Source organism: Solea senegalensis, linkage group LG2, assembly GCF_019176455.1.
Source record: "Solea senegalensis isolate Sse05_10M linkage group LG2, IFAPA_SoseM_1, whole genome shotgun sequence".
In the NCBI taxonomy this organism is placed as follows: domain Eukaryota; kingdom Metazoa; phylum Chordata; class Actinopteri; order Pleuronectiformes; family Soleidae; genus Solea; species Solea senegalensis.
This window is the reverse complement of record NC_058022.1, coordinates 27,136,797-27,153,367: the sequence shown is the minus strand read 5'-3', so window position 1 is coordinate 27,153,367 and position 16,571 is coordinate 27,136,797. Positions and strand designations below refer to the sequence as shown.

The window sequence follows — 16,571 nt, the reverse complement described above, 5'->3', positions numbered from 1 at the left end:
TTCCGAAAGAATGCTAATGTTACTGCTGAATGTTTAAAGAGGCATTTACCCGCTAACCTGTTCTCCATAAGATCTTTAATGTCTACTTTAAGAAGTTTAGTCACGTTGTTTTTGTTGTTTCACAAACTTTTCCCAAAGACAATGAGTTTATCCACAGGCTTTCCTTAGCTTGTGCCTCAGGTGTTTTATGTTTCCTAGTAATCTCATTGTTATGAGAAAAAAAAACAATATAATATAAAAACACATTGCAATAAGTTAAGAAGAACCAAACAGATGAACTTGTTTATTTTCTGCATTGTAGGAAATAAAAATGTCTAAATAACAGATTTTCTTGTATGATCTGGAAAATATAAAAATAATCTTTTGATTTCCTCATCACCCTGCTGATAATTATCTGTAATTACGTGTAATTTCACTTCATCTTAACTCTGTGACTGTTCATACCTTATGATCAAAACCATGTTAAAAACATCCCATGCTCTCGGCTCTGCACTATGACTCTGTAATCCAAACATTAAACCTGACTTTAACTTTGAGCTTTATGACTGGAAACAGTCCTTTTAATATTTTAAAGTCTGAAATAAATTAGACGCTTGTCATGTCCTTCATTTTTCATGAATTACTGTCTTGTTGAAAGACACATTTTTAGAACGAAGGACCGGAGATTATGTCAAGAGTCTTTCAACCTTTAATGTTTTTGACACTTTCTATGTCTTGTTTAAATTTTAAAAATGACTTCCATGTAATGAGTTACTAAATTTGGCAGAGGTCACGTCTCAGTTTTCCACAGGCTTAAATCTTGCATAGGTTTCTTTCTCTCATCTACATTCACCATTATTTTACCTGGATCATCCTTGCTCATGAAAAGAGCAGACGGGTCGTCCACCATTTTGTGACACAGCTCTGATCTTTGTCATTGAGCATCATTGAACACAAACACCAGAAACAAAGGAAGGTGAGGCGATGAAATGCCCCTCACTGTAAATCCACCAGTACAGTTTGGGCTTTGCAGCACAGATTCTGGGGGAGGTTGGGGGGGCGATGTGATGGCACAGCCACCGCTGGCACCTGACGCTAACCACTGACCTGTTTAAACAGCTGGAACGCTTGGCACTGGCAGCCTCCAGAGATTTGCAGGGCCACTGGCAGAAAGAGCTGAGAGGAAGGAAGAGGGGTGGGGGTGGGCAGTGGGAGAGAGGAGGGGGGAGGGGGAGGGGGAGTGGAGGAGGCCGCCATAGCTCCGCAATAGGAGCCCACTGTGCAGAAATGGCTGCGGCTCTGGAATTAAACAGGTCACTGGCAACAAGCGGAGGAGGAGGAGGAGGAGGAGGAGGTTGGAATAGCGTTCAAGTCAAATAGACACAGTTTTATTTGGAGGGCTGGCCGGGTTAGTCGGTCACTTTGGTTGGCAAGTTCAATGAAAGGACGACAAGGAGTTTTGTTAAAAAGCCTCTATGGCAACTGTTTTACTTGTTTATTCATTCTAAATGTGTCTTGGGCTGGAAGTGAGGATGTTTATTAGATTGCTGGGGCTGCAGTGAATCTAAATAAGTGAATTAGTACAGTATTAGCATATTTTACATACACACACACACACTTTAAAGAAATTGTGTAATAAATTTAGGATGCAATTTTAAAAACTGCAATATGATACCACTATAAAAGTGACACGTCGGAGACCATGGAGGTTGCAATTGGAATAAATACAACTCTGATTTACCTGCATATGGAGGCAGATGTGAGGGTACGTTATTCCACCTCTGATACGCCCGGCGCGGGATTTGTTCTTTCTTATGTAACATCCATTTGAGAGCTTTGTATTTTTTAAAGACGATCATACCCTTCTTTATGGAAGCGCTAAAGCCCAGAGGTTTAATCATATTTTTTTCCAGAGGAATGCTGGAGGCAGCTTTGATGAATAATTCAGAGCGGTTTTTGCTATACTCAGTGCATATTCCGCAGGATGTTACAGCCAATAACATCTGGTACAGTAATATCCGACACAACCAATCTAACCCCGGCAGTTAAAGGCGAATGCCAATATTTGATCAGAGCGGTTTGTTGACTGGAACATTAGGAGAAAGAAACATATTTGTTTAAGCGCAGTTTGGTGGTATTTGTGGACTGTGGAGAAACAGCGATTGTAAGTAAACCCAGAAGTGGAGTATAGATTTCAAGTATTCAACACAGGTGGTGAATAAACAGCTGCAATCAATGTGGAAACTATGCTGAGAGGCCTCCAGATCAGAAGAGGTGCATATCAGTTTTACTTCTTGCATTGGGCAGTTTCCTGAAGTCATTTCTCAGTGTCAGTATCAGTGATGGCTGCTGGCTAATGACATGAATGAATATTGTGCTATAGGTTAGCAGTGTTGGTAACCTGTAACGCAGACCTAATTTCTCCATCATGAAACAAAATGTTTAATGTTGCTTCAAACACCTGCCAGATTGAGCTCCTGCCATTTTTTTTTTTAGAGGACACGATGTTATTGTGACAGACATTTCAAAAAGGAGCAGCTGCAGGATTTTGTTGCAGTTGTAAAACAAACTGCATCTGCTGTGATTGCAGACTCACCTTTTTTTTTTATATATATATCTGGCAGCAAACTTCATGGACGTTCAGTTGTGGGTCGTTGGGTGAAAGGCAGCTCATTGCGCTGTATTACTTCTACTGTTGTCCAGAGGTCCCAGGAGGTTTATTGTCCCGACAGCGCTTTATACATTTTTATGCACTTGCCTTGAATGAGAGCGGTTTAAAACGCTATCGCTGCCATATTTGCCAGTTTTTTGAATCTCCTCACGCACACATTACATTTGTCAGGAAAAGCTCACACAGCTTTTCTCATTTGGTGGGATTTTTGTCTCTTGGTCGCTGAAGAGATTGTTTTTGTTTTGTGCTTTTATGTAGCTTATATGTCTACTCGTGTAATCCCTTTGTGTTTGTGCTACAGAAACCATGCTTGGCTTAGCTACCGTGCAATGCATCCATATCACAATTATTTAAATAATAAAAATAAAATGTAATAAATAAAAAACATAGTACTTAATCTAGTAGATATTTTGATGTATTTTGGTATATGTATATGTGTATGTATATATATATACATATATACAGTATATATATATATATATGTATATATATATATATATATATATATGTATATATATATATATATGTATATATACTGTACATAGATATATATTCGAATACAAAGTAAAAAGTGATGACTTTGAATGAATGTAAAAAGAGATATGCACATGTGTAAGCAGTGATCTTACATTAGAAAGTGAATGTGGATGAAACAGCTGTTGCCATGACAACCTCTCAGTTGTTCCTTTTAAAAGCATGTACCTTAGGCTGTAAAAACATAAAATAAAATGATACATGATAATAATGAAATGATAATTAAGAGCTGCCAAGTTACCTGTTCCACCATGTTGTCCACGTTGGATGCTCACTGTCATCTGTGTCGTGCAGCGCAGTGTAAAAAAGAAGTCCTCACTGTGGCGAAGATGTGCACGATGACTGATCTGCCAAGATATTGTATAATTTGTCCTTTTGAAGCACGTGGCAACACTAAAAGAAATCATTTTTTTAGCTGGAGGAAGCAACTTGTAAAATCTTAATTAAAAGATTGTATCAGACGTGGCTTTGATTATGGAAAATAGGAAAATAGGGAAATAATGGACTTAAAGGCAAGTTTTTACAGACAGAGCGGAGAAATTATTCAGTGTTCTGGGGAAACTGCAATGAGACAGAACTTATTTGCCGTAGGGAGAGAATTGGCGTTTTTAATATCCACAGCAGTGAAATCTCAACATAGCTCGTGTAAATCTGCAGAGTGTCATTTGGCAAAAGATCCATCATTTTCTACATTTTCCTCTGCTGTTTGTCTCCTTTTTTAGTCGTCATTAAGGCAAAAACAAAGTGTAATTAAAGCAATCATGATTAATTACAGCACACAGCTTTGGTTTACACATCTGCGTAATTGCAACGTTATCTCACTTCATTTCCAATTTTTTTGAGACAAAAGAACTTGTCTCATAAACCGTAATTCTCCCATGTCTTCTCCTCCCTCCTTCTCGCTGCGTAACAGGTGCTGAAAATCCAAGCCATTTTTATGTCTTCCAGTTTTTTTTTTCAAATTAAATTCCAGTGAAACGGCCCTCTGCTCAAACACTCCCACACGTTACATCCAAGTCCTCATATAGAAGCGGAGAATAACATGGCCAAAGCGGGAAGTGTAGCACTGCCAAAGGCAACCTGCCAAACTGATTCCCACTGCCATATATACATAGCAATACCACTATCGATTTCTCTGAATATATCTGTGGGGGGGGGGGATAAAAATGGGTGGATTTATGACAGGCAGCGCTCAAGATTAATTCACTTTTTAATTACAGGGAAGTACATAGGTACTGCCTGTCGAGTAGTTAGATTTAAAGCTAAGACAAACAGCTGAGAACGCAGTATATAAACGAAGGTTTTTTTTTTGAATCAATAGTACATTTTTTGTCGACTCCACGTCATAGAAGTTACTGGGGAAAATAGAAATGTGAACATGAAGATAGCGATGATGGTGGAAAGCGGGAAAAGATAACAATTAGACAGTTACATATTTTGTGCATCTTAGAAATATTAATGTGCATATGAAATGTGAAATTGACCACAAAAAAACTGACCACATTCTTCTAAAATAAAAACCCACAATGAAAGCCAATGCAAAAAAGGGTGTCCTGTTCATTGAGGGCTATAATTTAGCATTTGAAATGTTTTGATTATTTGAATCTTAATATTTGTATCAAAATTTTGCAGCAACAAAGGATCGTTTTTGGCCTTTTTCACATTGATTTTCTTTTTATGTGAGCAAGTGCACTTTTGCCTGAAACTGCTGCTAGTAATTCTGACACATGTGATTGTTGTTTGTATTGTGAGATAAAGATTGATTTTCTACAGTGTGTCATGTGTGTTACATGTGTCACATGGCCTTGCGTCACATGGCCTTGCGTCAAAGCCAAACAGTTTCTAGTCATTTTATCTTTTGTCTGGAAAAAAACCCACACTTTCTGCCTGGTCGTCCTACATGAAAGTCTTGTGGTGTCACCATTGATGTCCAGCACCAAAAGGTTATTCTCTGCTTTGTTAGCATCACAGATACTGATGCTCTTTTTCTCAATCACTCATTAATTTCACTTAATTTTAACTGTGAAAACATGTGAAAATAATTATGTTTCTATCGGAAGATGCTCATATTTCAATGTATTTTTTTGCTACGTTGACACAAGCTTAGTGGGTTAACCATGATTAAACCAGTCTGAACATCCTTACACCCAAACAGCAACACATTTCTTCATGCAACTTCAAGCAACACCACTGAATTGTCCTCAATTCCTGCCCTCTGGGATATTTTAGGCTTGGCAGCTTGAAACGTATCACCCTCTTCTCCTTCCTCTCAACGCTCTTATCGAATAACACATTTCCAAAGCGGGTGCACGGCCCCTGCTGCAGAAAAAAAAGTGACTAATGAGTACAGGCCTCTAATTACCAGGCAACTCTTTCCCAACCCTCCGTGTTTAATTTAGCCGCACATGATCCATGTTTTGACACTTTTTGTTCAGTGGTGCAAGTGATTACAGTGGCACGAAGTTCACAACGTGTGTGTCAGATTGAAAAAGACATCTCATTACAGCAAAAATCACACTGTACCATATATGACCATTGTGGCTAATTATGTGCAGTGTCGCTCAGTGGCGAGTGAAGTCGCTGAAGCTGTTCCCAGTGCTGGCAGTTATATGATTTATGTGATTTCCCCTGAATGTATTGTCCCTTCCTTTGAGCCATCTCATATTCAATTGTTTTGATGGATCTTCTAAAACAACACCTTTTTCAATAAGGAAATATACTCTTATTATGTTCCACTCCTGCAGGGTTCTTATATTGGTATTTTTCAACAAGTATCCTTGGAGACTGTTGCTGTGTCATTTCTTTAGGGTACTTTCTTCTTTTTTTGCCAATAATACATTTTTTCAGTGTTTTCAAAGTTCCAACATTTTGGCTCTCAGTGCATTGGGTTTGTTTTTAACAAGCAGCATCTTTTTTCACATGAAAGATTTATCTCTTGCACCTCAAAAATATCCATCTTAACGAGACTTTCATCCGCGTGGTTTGATTCTTTTTTTAAAACAAAGTGGGCGAGGGGGTCTCTGAGGGGGGTGCTCACAGTTAGCAGAAGTTCAAATCATTGGTAGAAGTGGTCAGAGGTGGTTTAACATAATCCACATAATAGAGTGCTAATGAAAGCATACTATAACACTGGTGTGCAGAACCATGCTTTAGTAAAGGGTTTTTGCAAATGATCCTGCCTTGGGACAGACATTTATTCTGCATCATGTAGTCCAAGCCAGCTTTTTTTGAACCACTCAATGCTATTCAATAAAGTGCAGCAAAACAAAAATGTTTTAATGCCACAGCTGGGCAAAATGGCTCAGAATTATTGGTGGTGTTATACAGTATACACTACAGTTGTTTTTTTAAACACATGTGCTGTTAAATCTCAGACCTTAGTTCTCATTGACACATGCTTTTTAGTTGAGGGGTGGAGGTGGCATGAAATAAATGGAGTCGGTACACTAACAATAAAGAGCACAGTGGAGATGTTGAGTGATAAACATTATAGTGTAATCATTTAAAAAACACTGCTACAGCATTGCAATACATTCCACAGTTCCCACCGAATTAGAAAATAAGACCATAGTTGGCACCATCACCAAAATTGGAGAGGTAACCATAGCTTTGGATGACATCATACTGTACATTCAACAGTAGAGCTGTACTTGAAAGCCACAATTTACCCATAATATTGGAAACCCGAGAGTTTGTGGCCACAGTAAGTGGATATTTCCAGCGGCATCACCTGCCATGTAAAAAAAGCACTCATCACCGCAGAGTAGCTCCAGGAACATGACAGTAGATTCAATTTGTTCCAATAACTGGCACGGTATAAAGACCTAAAGGCAACCGAACATGTTGGCAGGAGGACTACCAGGTGTGAGGATGAAGGGGAACGACAGGCAACAACAAATCCAGCAACTTTATTTTGTGCTCCAAATCATTTAATGAAACATCTGTGCAAGTCTGTGTGTCATTTTTTTGCAAGTGCCAGCCAAATACTCAAAAAACTAATAAGGAAAAAGATCTGTATAATTTCCTCAGCATTGACTACTAACACCTGGTTACTCACATACGCAGAGGAGGCAAGGTCAAACGTTGCTGAACCACACTGTAGGTCTGTTGCTTCACTTCACGTTCCAATCAAAACACAATATGGGCATATACCAACAGGTGATAGACACTCAAAACCCATTAATGTCTTTGGCGCAAACACTACACAACCCTAAATAACAGCTCTCACAAACGGCTGTTCCACCCCATTGCCTGTGTTTTTTGTGGCACAAAGTGCACCCAACAATGGTGGAAATCACTATCACTTTAAGCCTGCTCCACACTAGGGGATAATTGGCCAGATACAGTTGTGGATGCCTTCCAATATTAGGCTGATTTGAACAGATTATCTGTCCAAATGATCCTGTAGTGTGAGGGGGTTTACGGTCATGATTTTGACATCATCAGATGCATCAGATTCTTCCTGATTTCAAATTATTATTACTAAATTACCAAGTAATTACTTAATATTACTATAATAAGGCTCTGTGTGTGTCTGTCTGTGTTTCTGCACTTGCCAAAATGACCAACAGAGGCTTGTTGCGTGAATGGGGTGAAGTCTGCCATCTCTGATTGCCTTGTTATTTAAGTATTAAACAGGGGTTCTGCTCAAAGAGGGCGTGAACAGAACCCGCAATAACCAATGAGAGCGAGTTGACTGGGAAACAGAATTTTTTTTTTGCGTTTCACAGCACAAAACATTGTGCGTACACAACAGCTATTAACTGACGACGCCAATGGTCCGCCTCTATGTCTGATTATATTCTGAAGTCACATTAAATCACATGGAATCTCCTCCCTGAAATGGTGTGTGGTCCTGCATCTTGACTGGATTGTCTAGTTTCGTCTTTCTTTGGATTAAAACATTGAGAAAGTTTGTTGTGTCTCCCATTAAAAAAAAAAAAATGATCGTAATTGTCCCATGTGAAACCGTTAAAAAGTAGAGCTTCTACATAAATCTGAATTTATGTTTCCAATATGTCCTTTGTAGTAAAGTACAGCATCCCCATTTTTCTCTGGCTGAAGAAGAACTCCACAAGCTTTGTCACAGAGCTTATCGAGGGAACTGCACTTCTCCCTTCTGCTCCATTTCACCCGCTACCTTCCAGGTGATGTTTAAGGTCAAAAATAACAGTTATTTTACCAGCAAAATAAAATACACACAGCACCTTCACGGCACACCTGCTAATCTTATTGGTCCGCACATTTTGTGCATTCAGTGCTGAAAAATTGTATTCTGTCGAACAGAAATTGTACATTGTGTGGTAATGAAAGCACTTTACCTGCAGCTGAGGTCACATGAACCCCGTTGACCTGTTTATTTAACAGTAAAATAGAAAAGTGACCAATAAAATCCTGTAAGTACTTGTCCGCCACGTCTGTGTACTTCCACGCACAGAAAATATTGTATTTCTGTTTTGAGTTTTAGCTATGGGTGTTTCTTTTTTTGATCATCAGGGGGACTTGTAATATTTAACAGCATTATTTGACAAACTGATGATTTCAGTTGGCTGGTCACCTGGAAACTTGATGCATTTATCATGTCTGCCTCGAGTATGCAGCTGTTTGTTTATCAAAACTTTAACAGCCCCTGACAGCTGCTGACAAATTTCTTCTCCTCTCCAGGGCTGAGGAGGTCCCTCAGCCTTCGGTTCAGTTTTTAGGAAACAGTTTGAAATGCAAAGAAAACACTGCATTGTCTTTTAGATTCACTTTAATTACATTCTAAAAGGTAAAATTATGAAAAAAAGACTAATTCGGACGTCGTATTTGATATGACAACAATAAAAACATTTGAATTCACAATTCTTCAAATGCAAAAGCTCCATCAATAAATACAAAAAAAAAACCTAACCCTTTGGTGGAAGCTGCATCACTATAATTGTTCTTGATGTACATGAAGCTACTTTTTACCTGTCCAATAAACCATGAGAAATATTGTTTCTTAAAAGATGCATCACTTGGTTGGCTGTCAGTTAGCTTTAAAGGCAGGATATTCTTTTTTTAAGCTATCGGACATTTCTGTGCCTTGAATTATACATGCATTATCTTAAGCTGCGCCAGCAACATTGCTTTTTGTTTAAAATCTATTGGAAGGGAGCGTCTGAGTGTGGATAAAAGAAATGGAATAGCATGAGTTCGGGAGTTGAGTTCCTTCTCCTATACTTTGTGTGCTTTGGTTTTAAAATGACATCTCATTGTTCAAAAATCAACCTCATAGTCTTTGTGTTTATTAAATAGAAGACACCAGAACTTTGTTTCCTTGCCAGGTTTGGATTGTCACCTTCAGTTGTCTCAGTGCAGCCTGCAAGTCAGCATGTATATTTGACTGTGCCATTGTTTTATTTTAAGAATTAAAATTTAAAGTCAGGCTAGGACATTAAACAGACGCAGGAGGAGAGACTAAATATAATTCACCAGCGGTGCTTATGTCCTCTGCCTTTCATTGAATCTCCCATTTATGTTTGTCCACACCCACAGACCGGTCACACAGATCCCACTGAAGCAGTCAAATTCATTTGTTATTTAGAGTTTTATTTTTTAGCATTATGTGGGGATAAAATGTTCAGTATGACTCAGTGAGGTTTTGTTAATCTTTGTAAGTTTCTGTCTATATTGGCCTTGAGGTCAAATCTGTGGGACTAAATCGTCAGATCAGCTCATTATGTGAATGTATGACTCACTGCTGTCTTTAACACGAGCCTCTTTACTTATGAGCATGTGACTGTTCGAATATAGATGTTAAAAATTTGAATCTTCCCTAGAATACAGTAATTTCACATATAACAAAATATTTTGATAGAAAAGCTGCGCCAGCAACATTGCTTGATGTTTAAAATCTATTTAAAAGGAGCGTCTGAGTTAGAGTGTGGATAAACCCGACCAATGCCCAACACTGTAATGTTATCTTGGGTTCTACTGCCCAAAATCTAACAAATGACGTATGTGTTGTATTTAAGTGTTGGGTCGAGTACGCACCATCTACTCTGCAACAATTACTGGTTTTCTTATTTATTTATCCAAGCAATAAATCTTGTATATTCTCGAACATCTTTAAGTTTAATTTAATTCTTGCACAACTCTGTTCGGGAAAGTGTCCTTTGTTGTGATTTTTCATTATGACCTTCCATACGTAAGAAAAGTAAATTTAGCTTCCTTTAAATGACATTAAAAAAAAGTGTGTTTCTGTTCCTGTTAACTTATGTTTAGTTTATGGAGGCTGTACATGGTAGCACTGTTACCCCAAGGGCAGAAAATAGGAGGTAAAAGTTTAAACAAAAGATGTTCCTGTCTGGTCTTATTAAAGCTGGATCCTCAACTGGAAAACTGCCCTCAGGCTTCAGACCCTCGGATTCACAAACAAACCAAGTTTCATGCCTTGCACAAAAAACCATCACCACCATTTTGTCATCAACTTAGTTTTATGCAATTTGGTCCAGTAATGATGTGATTATTCTTTGGCATTTGTATGACTATCAAATGTTGCTGTAAAACCACTTTAATGTATGTGTTTTTAAACGGGTTTCCTCGAAACAATATCTGCTCACAAACAAATGCCATTACACACAGAGATACACACTCCATCCACTTAAGCTATCTCGGCTGGACTGGTCTTTAATGAGGTATGAACAGAGGACCAAAACCCTCCATCCCCTCCCTCCATCTTCCCTCGCTTCCCCCCCCTTAAGTGACAGAAACAGACAGACAGAGTGACAGAGAAGCACAGCACACAGCAGACAGATAGGGATGGAGAGAAGGTGTTAGTAGAGTTAATGGGAGAGAACAAGGTCCTTTTTTTTTTTCCTTTTCATTACTCCACCCCCCCGTCCATCATCACGTGATCACAGGGAAAGCAGATCACATGGCCTGTGAGTGACACTTAAAGATTTTCTCCATAGCTTTGTGTATCTGTGTGCTTTTTGCCTTCCAGCATTGGATGTTGATGCAAAACATGCAAAGAAAGATATAATTTATCAATTATTAAAAAAAATAAATTAAACATGATATTAAATGAATGAAGTAAACAGGATAAACAACAGACTGATGAAGCATAATTTAAAGTAAGAGGTAAAGAGTTGTTTACGGTTTTAATACATGTTTTTGTTGTCTATATCTAATGACTTAATTTTACATTTAATGGGGGGTTGTTTTAACCATAAAGGATTCAAAATCATTATCTAATGGATTCATATAATAACAAATAATAATAACATTTTGTGATTTCACATAAAACATGAGATATGGTTTCATTACTGTTGCAAGCCAGTGTCAGCAAACATAGAAAATATAAACATTGTTGGGGTATATTATGCAATGTAGAATTTTAGTAAAACCCTTGAAACGTTCAGCCAATATGCTTATAATTATATTTTCGATCCATTTGATTGATTTCATGCAAATGTGAACTTTGTGTTTAGTTTATTAAATAAAATACACCAGAACTTTGTTTCCTTGCCAGGTTTGGATTGTCACCTTGAGTTGTCTCAGTGCAGCCTGCAAGTCAGCATGTATATTTGACTGTGCCATTGTTTTATTTTAAGAATTTAAAGTCAGGCTAGGACATTAAACAGACGCAAGAGGAGAGACTAAATATAATTCACCAGCAGTGCTTATGTCCTCTGCCTTTCATTGAATCTCCCATTTATGTTTGTCCACACCCACAGACTGGTCACACAAATCCCACTGAAGCAGTCAAATTAATATTTTTCAGAACCCCTGAATAAACCACGCACATAAGAGTTTTATTTTTTGCATTATGTGGGGATAAATGTTCAGTATGACTCAGTGAGGTTTTGTTAATCTTTGTAAGTCCTTTTCTATATTGACCTTGAGGTCAAATCTGTGGGACTAAATCGTCAGATCAGCTCATTATGTGAATGTATGAATCACTGCTGATGTTAACACAAGCCTCTTTACTTATGAGCATGTTTAAATATAGATATTAAAAATGTGAATCTTACCTAAAATACAGCAATTTCAGAAATAACAAAGGATTTTGATAGAAAATCTAATCTATTTTCTATAGAAATATTAGAGAAATATAAAAGGGGGCCAAGGTCATCTTTGGTGAATATTTCTTTTTTTAATGTTGTTTTCTCAATGATGAAATATCAACTGTTCCATTAAAGCAGGGGTGTTGAACTCAAATGACCTGGGGGCCAATGAGCATCTAATCTGGTCAAGAGGGGCCAGATTGTGGGGAACTGTTCGATAGCTGATGGGAAATATGACCTTAAAATAATAATATATCACTGAATTCCAAAGTAAAAGTGCTTGTTTGTTATATGGAATGATGTACACTGCATATGCATAATAGCATATTTATGATATTAAAATCAAAAACAGAGAAATAAATCTTAAACTAAGTAAATAATAATGTGGACAACTGTAATTAAAACACCAAACAAGCTAATTTAAGGTTCAATGTGACAATTACAACTCTTATTATTATTGTATTAAAAAAACATTGTTAGCAAATATATGGAGTGTTATATTCTGTCTATGTCTATGTCACCTCACTGTGTTTAAAGGAAGGGGCAAGGCAAGTTTATTTATATAGCACATTTCAACAACAAGGCATTTCAAGTGCTTTACCATAAAAAAAAGAAAGAGAAATACTGCAGCAGCAGGAATAAAGATAGAAAAGGCATAATAAAAGACTGTAAAACATTTAAATAGAGCGGTAAAAGAAAGAGGGGAGAAAAAGAAATTAGAAGAAACTAAAAGGTGCACTCAGTGAGGATAATTTTAAAAAAAAATCATCTTTATAATGAGATATTAAGTGGCCACCAGTTTAACACCTCTGCACTAAAGGAACATGCAGCTGCAGCCAATAGGAGGCACCCCCCTCTGTGTGAACTGCCCTGTGATTGGTCAGAGTCTTACGTCATACGTGCCAGATTTCACCAAGGCTGTAGAAAAGGAGTCTAGAGAAGGAGCAGTGGCTGTAGTTCTTTCTTCTGCTGAAAGGTTACTATTGATCAGTAATGACAAAAAGACTTTATGTCTCATACAGTACTCGTCTTGAGAGTTGGTGACAATTGTATGGATTTGGTTTTGATCAGATTCATTATAGACGGAGGTAATTTAATTTCTGGGGGTTGTTTGTTGATTTACCATTATGTTACTTCTTTATCACTACAAGGTACAAGTTGTAGCTTTTGTACCTGCTAATGTAAATGCTTGCGGTCACATTTTGCAGTCTGAACTATTTCCTGTCTTCAGTTTCACTGCTGTTTGATGCAAGACGAACCATTAGAACTGCAAAAGACTCCTTTTTTTCCCCCCTATAAGGCTCAGGGAGTATATTTCACTGAGGGAAAGGTAATTAAGGTAATGAGATTTCTTTACACAGCCTTGAAACACACCAGGCACAGGAAAAAGTCATAAATTGCTGTGGTCCTTTTTCTTTTTTTTTCTTTTTTTTGCAGGGGGGTGTGGGGGTTATGTAATTAATGAGCTCTTTTTTCCTTATCAGCCGACTGTGCTCAACAAATCACATGATCTTTATGAGTTTCTTTTTTCTCCCTCTGTCAAATGAATGAACATCAAAACAATCAACCAGCTTTTCATTAGCACGTGTAAAGGGAGGGTAGCGACTCATATCTGCCCACTACTATGTCAGATCTGTGTGGGGGTTTTTTTTGTTAAAATTTTGTTAAAATTTGTTTGGGGTTTTTTTGTCACCGACAGGATTTGACCTGCGTACTTCTCATTACTGTAACTCCTAGACCTGTCTGTCATATCTAGAAAATTCATAAACTGTGGACTGGTGATCTGTCCAGGGTGTGATCCTGCCTTTCGCCCTATGTCGGATGAGATCGGCACAGCACCCCACGTGACCCTCATATGTGGATAAAGCAGTTGAAAACGGATGGATGGATACCGGGAAACAGAGAAATAGAGCTTTGCACCTATATACTTGTCTTTACGGTAGCCCTCAGGACCTCCGGGGAACACAGACAAGATTCACCAGCGCATCACACAATTGTGACTTCAGCTTTTCAGTACCATAATTCCTATACAGTTGAATAACTGCCTGATATTGAAAGTGAAAACTATCTTGGAAAACAGACAGGAGCACGTACTCTTTGATCATGTTTTGACAATACGACAGCCAAAAAATCTGGACTTAAAATAACCCTGTAAGTAAAATATGGTCTAAAATATAATCACTATCATGGCAGGCAGACCAACGCGATTCAAACACATTTTTAGAAATGCATGAACCTTGCCCAATCTCAGTCATCAAAAGAAAATGTCATTGTCAAGGATTAAGTCAAGTCAAATCACAAAGCTATGGCAGAGATGCTGAATGGAGATTTAAATGTCACCATGCTGTGGTGAGAGAAGTGAAGTGTAGCAGTGTCCAGTCGCTCCTCATTAAAACACAACACATTTTTCCCGGTTCTGATCCAGTCGATGTGTAAGTTATTCGTACTGAAACGAGCCTTGTGTATATCCAATCGTGTGGAAACAGAAATCCTCCATGGTTCCACAAGCTATTAGGGAATCGTCATAATAAGGAGCTTCTAAGTGAAAGTCTTTTGTTACTCAGCAGCTGCTGGTGATTTGAAGGCAGCTCCATGCGATACAGTTCACAACCTACAGTGTGTCACATACTCATTCAGAAGCTTTTGCTTTTCTTTCTCCCTGCAGCATCTCATGCTCACTGCAGCCATGAATGACTCTGACTAGTCACACAGCTACTGTCCAATACACAGCAGCACTCTTACACACTACAAAGACTTAGTGGCATTAATGTTGAAGCAGCTGCTGCTTTGAGAAGATATGCATTGATGTATAAATTGATTTTTGTCTATATTTACGCCTAAAGTATTGCATTTATTTGTGCCCATTTATCTTGGTCTTTAATAAATAAATCACACTCCCACTCTCCGTAGGGAGAAAATGTGGAATTTAATGTCCCTTTTCTGTGTTTGTTTTTTCACAGCGCCACTAACAGACAAGCCGCCAAAAATCCTCTTCCCCTCAGACAGCCAGATGAGCATCATCGAGTTGGCTATAGGTAAGAGAAAAACACACTGATTGTGTATTTTGTCTGGAGCGTGTGGCGTCGTAGACTTGTGTTACATTCAAATTTGTTGTCAAACATTTTTCCTCTCGACTGCGGCTTTTGTTTTAGGAAAATATAGCATATTTAACTTCTTTATTTCTTCCTTCTTGTCAAATACGGTATGTTGGTGGTTCATGTTGTACCACAACTGCAAAGAGAACAGTTTCGACTCTTGAATTTCCCTGTTTTCATTTATTTTGAGCCTTTGTTGAAGCTGTTTACGCAACATTTTCTCCACGTTTACGTTTTGTTAAGTTGAGGAGAGTCACTGCCGATCTGTCAGCGTAACAGTCGTATAATGTCATTCTCACTCCAGAAATCCTGCATTGATGCACCAATTAAATCAAAACACCTTTTCTCTCTGATGTTTCCTTCTGTTGCTGTTGAGCTACTGTCTCTTCTTCCACACATATTTTACATGAAAACCAACATGAAACATGAAGTTTTCATTTTCATTTCTTTTTTCTTATTTTTTTTTTTTATTAATAGGAATCATTTTTTTTGTTGTGTCTTGACTGCAAGGCTTCATTTGAAGGATGCAAAGGATCCACCATTTTGGAGGAGCCTTTAAAACGGGACCTTGAATCAAGACAAAGCTGTTGCCTCAAATAATTAGAAACAGAAAATACAATGCAAAATTACTTCAGTGTCAGTTTAAAGTCACACATTTCAAGTTAAAAGCCTGCCACTAATAGGAGGGATTATGCACAAAGTGACTTTCATGTAAGGAAGTGACAGTAGCTCAACTGTGACAGAAGGAAACATGAAAGAAAAAACAGTTTTGCTTAAATTGGTCTATGAACATGGTTGTTAGCTACAAATATAAGTGCTTTTACACAAGATAGAAATGATAGATTAAATAAAAAAAAAAAAAATCAAACATGAAATTCACATTTCCTAGAGCAGACTCTTGTTTCGATCATATTCAAGGAATTAGTCTGCCCTGTTACTGTTGCATTTGGGTGCAGTCAGAGACTTTCAGTTAGGTCTCTCTCTCAGCTCCTCTTTTCTTGAAGGGACCTTGCATTTTCATCGTGATAGAAGAAGAAAAAAGAGATGAGTCACTCCCAACATCTGTGGATGAAACAAAAGTGACTCATTGGGTTTGAAAGACGTGCCTGCTGCTGATTCTCCCTCTCCCTCCTTGAGTGCCTCCTCATTGTGCTCATGCTCGTCGCGTCTTTCGTCGGTTCTCTTGAGCAGCTTGAATGCGGCTTGTTTTGAGTCAGTAATGAATCAAAGTTGTTCTTCTGAGAAACTGTACATATTATC

At 38.0% G+C, this 16,571-nt stretch overlaps 1 protein-coding gene across 3 annotated transcripts in view; it reads left to right on the top strand.

The window, feature by feature from the left end:
• LOC122765048 (interleukin-1 receptor accessory protein-like 1) overlaps window positions 1-16,571 on the top strand; it is a 238,644-nt gene that overhangs the window by 143,515 nt on the left and 78,558 nt on the right. For all 3 annotated transcript variants that reach the window (XM_044019106.1, XM_044019107.1, XM_044019105.1), the window contains one exon: window positions 15,177-15,251. In XM_044019106.1, coding sequence (XP_043875041.1) covers window positions 15,177-15,251 — 75 coding nt within the window. The remainder of the gene's footprint in view (window positions 1-15,176; window positions 15,252-16,571) is intronic.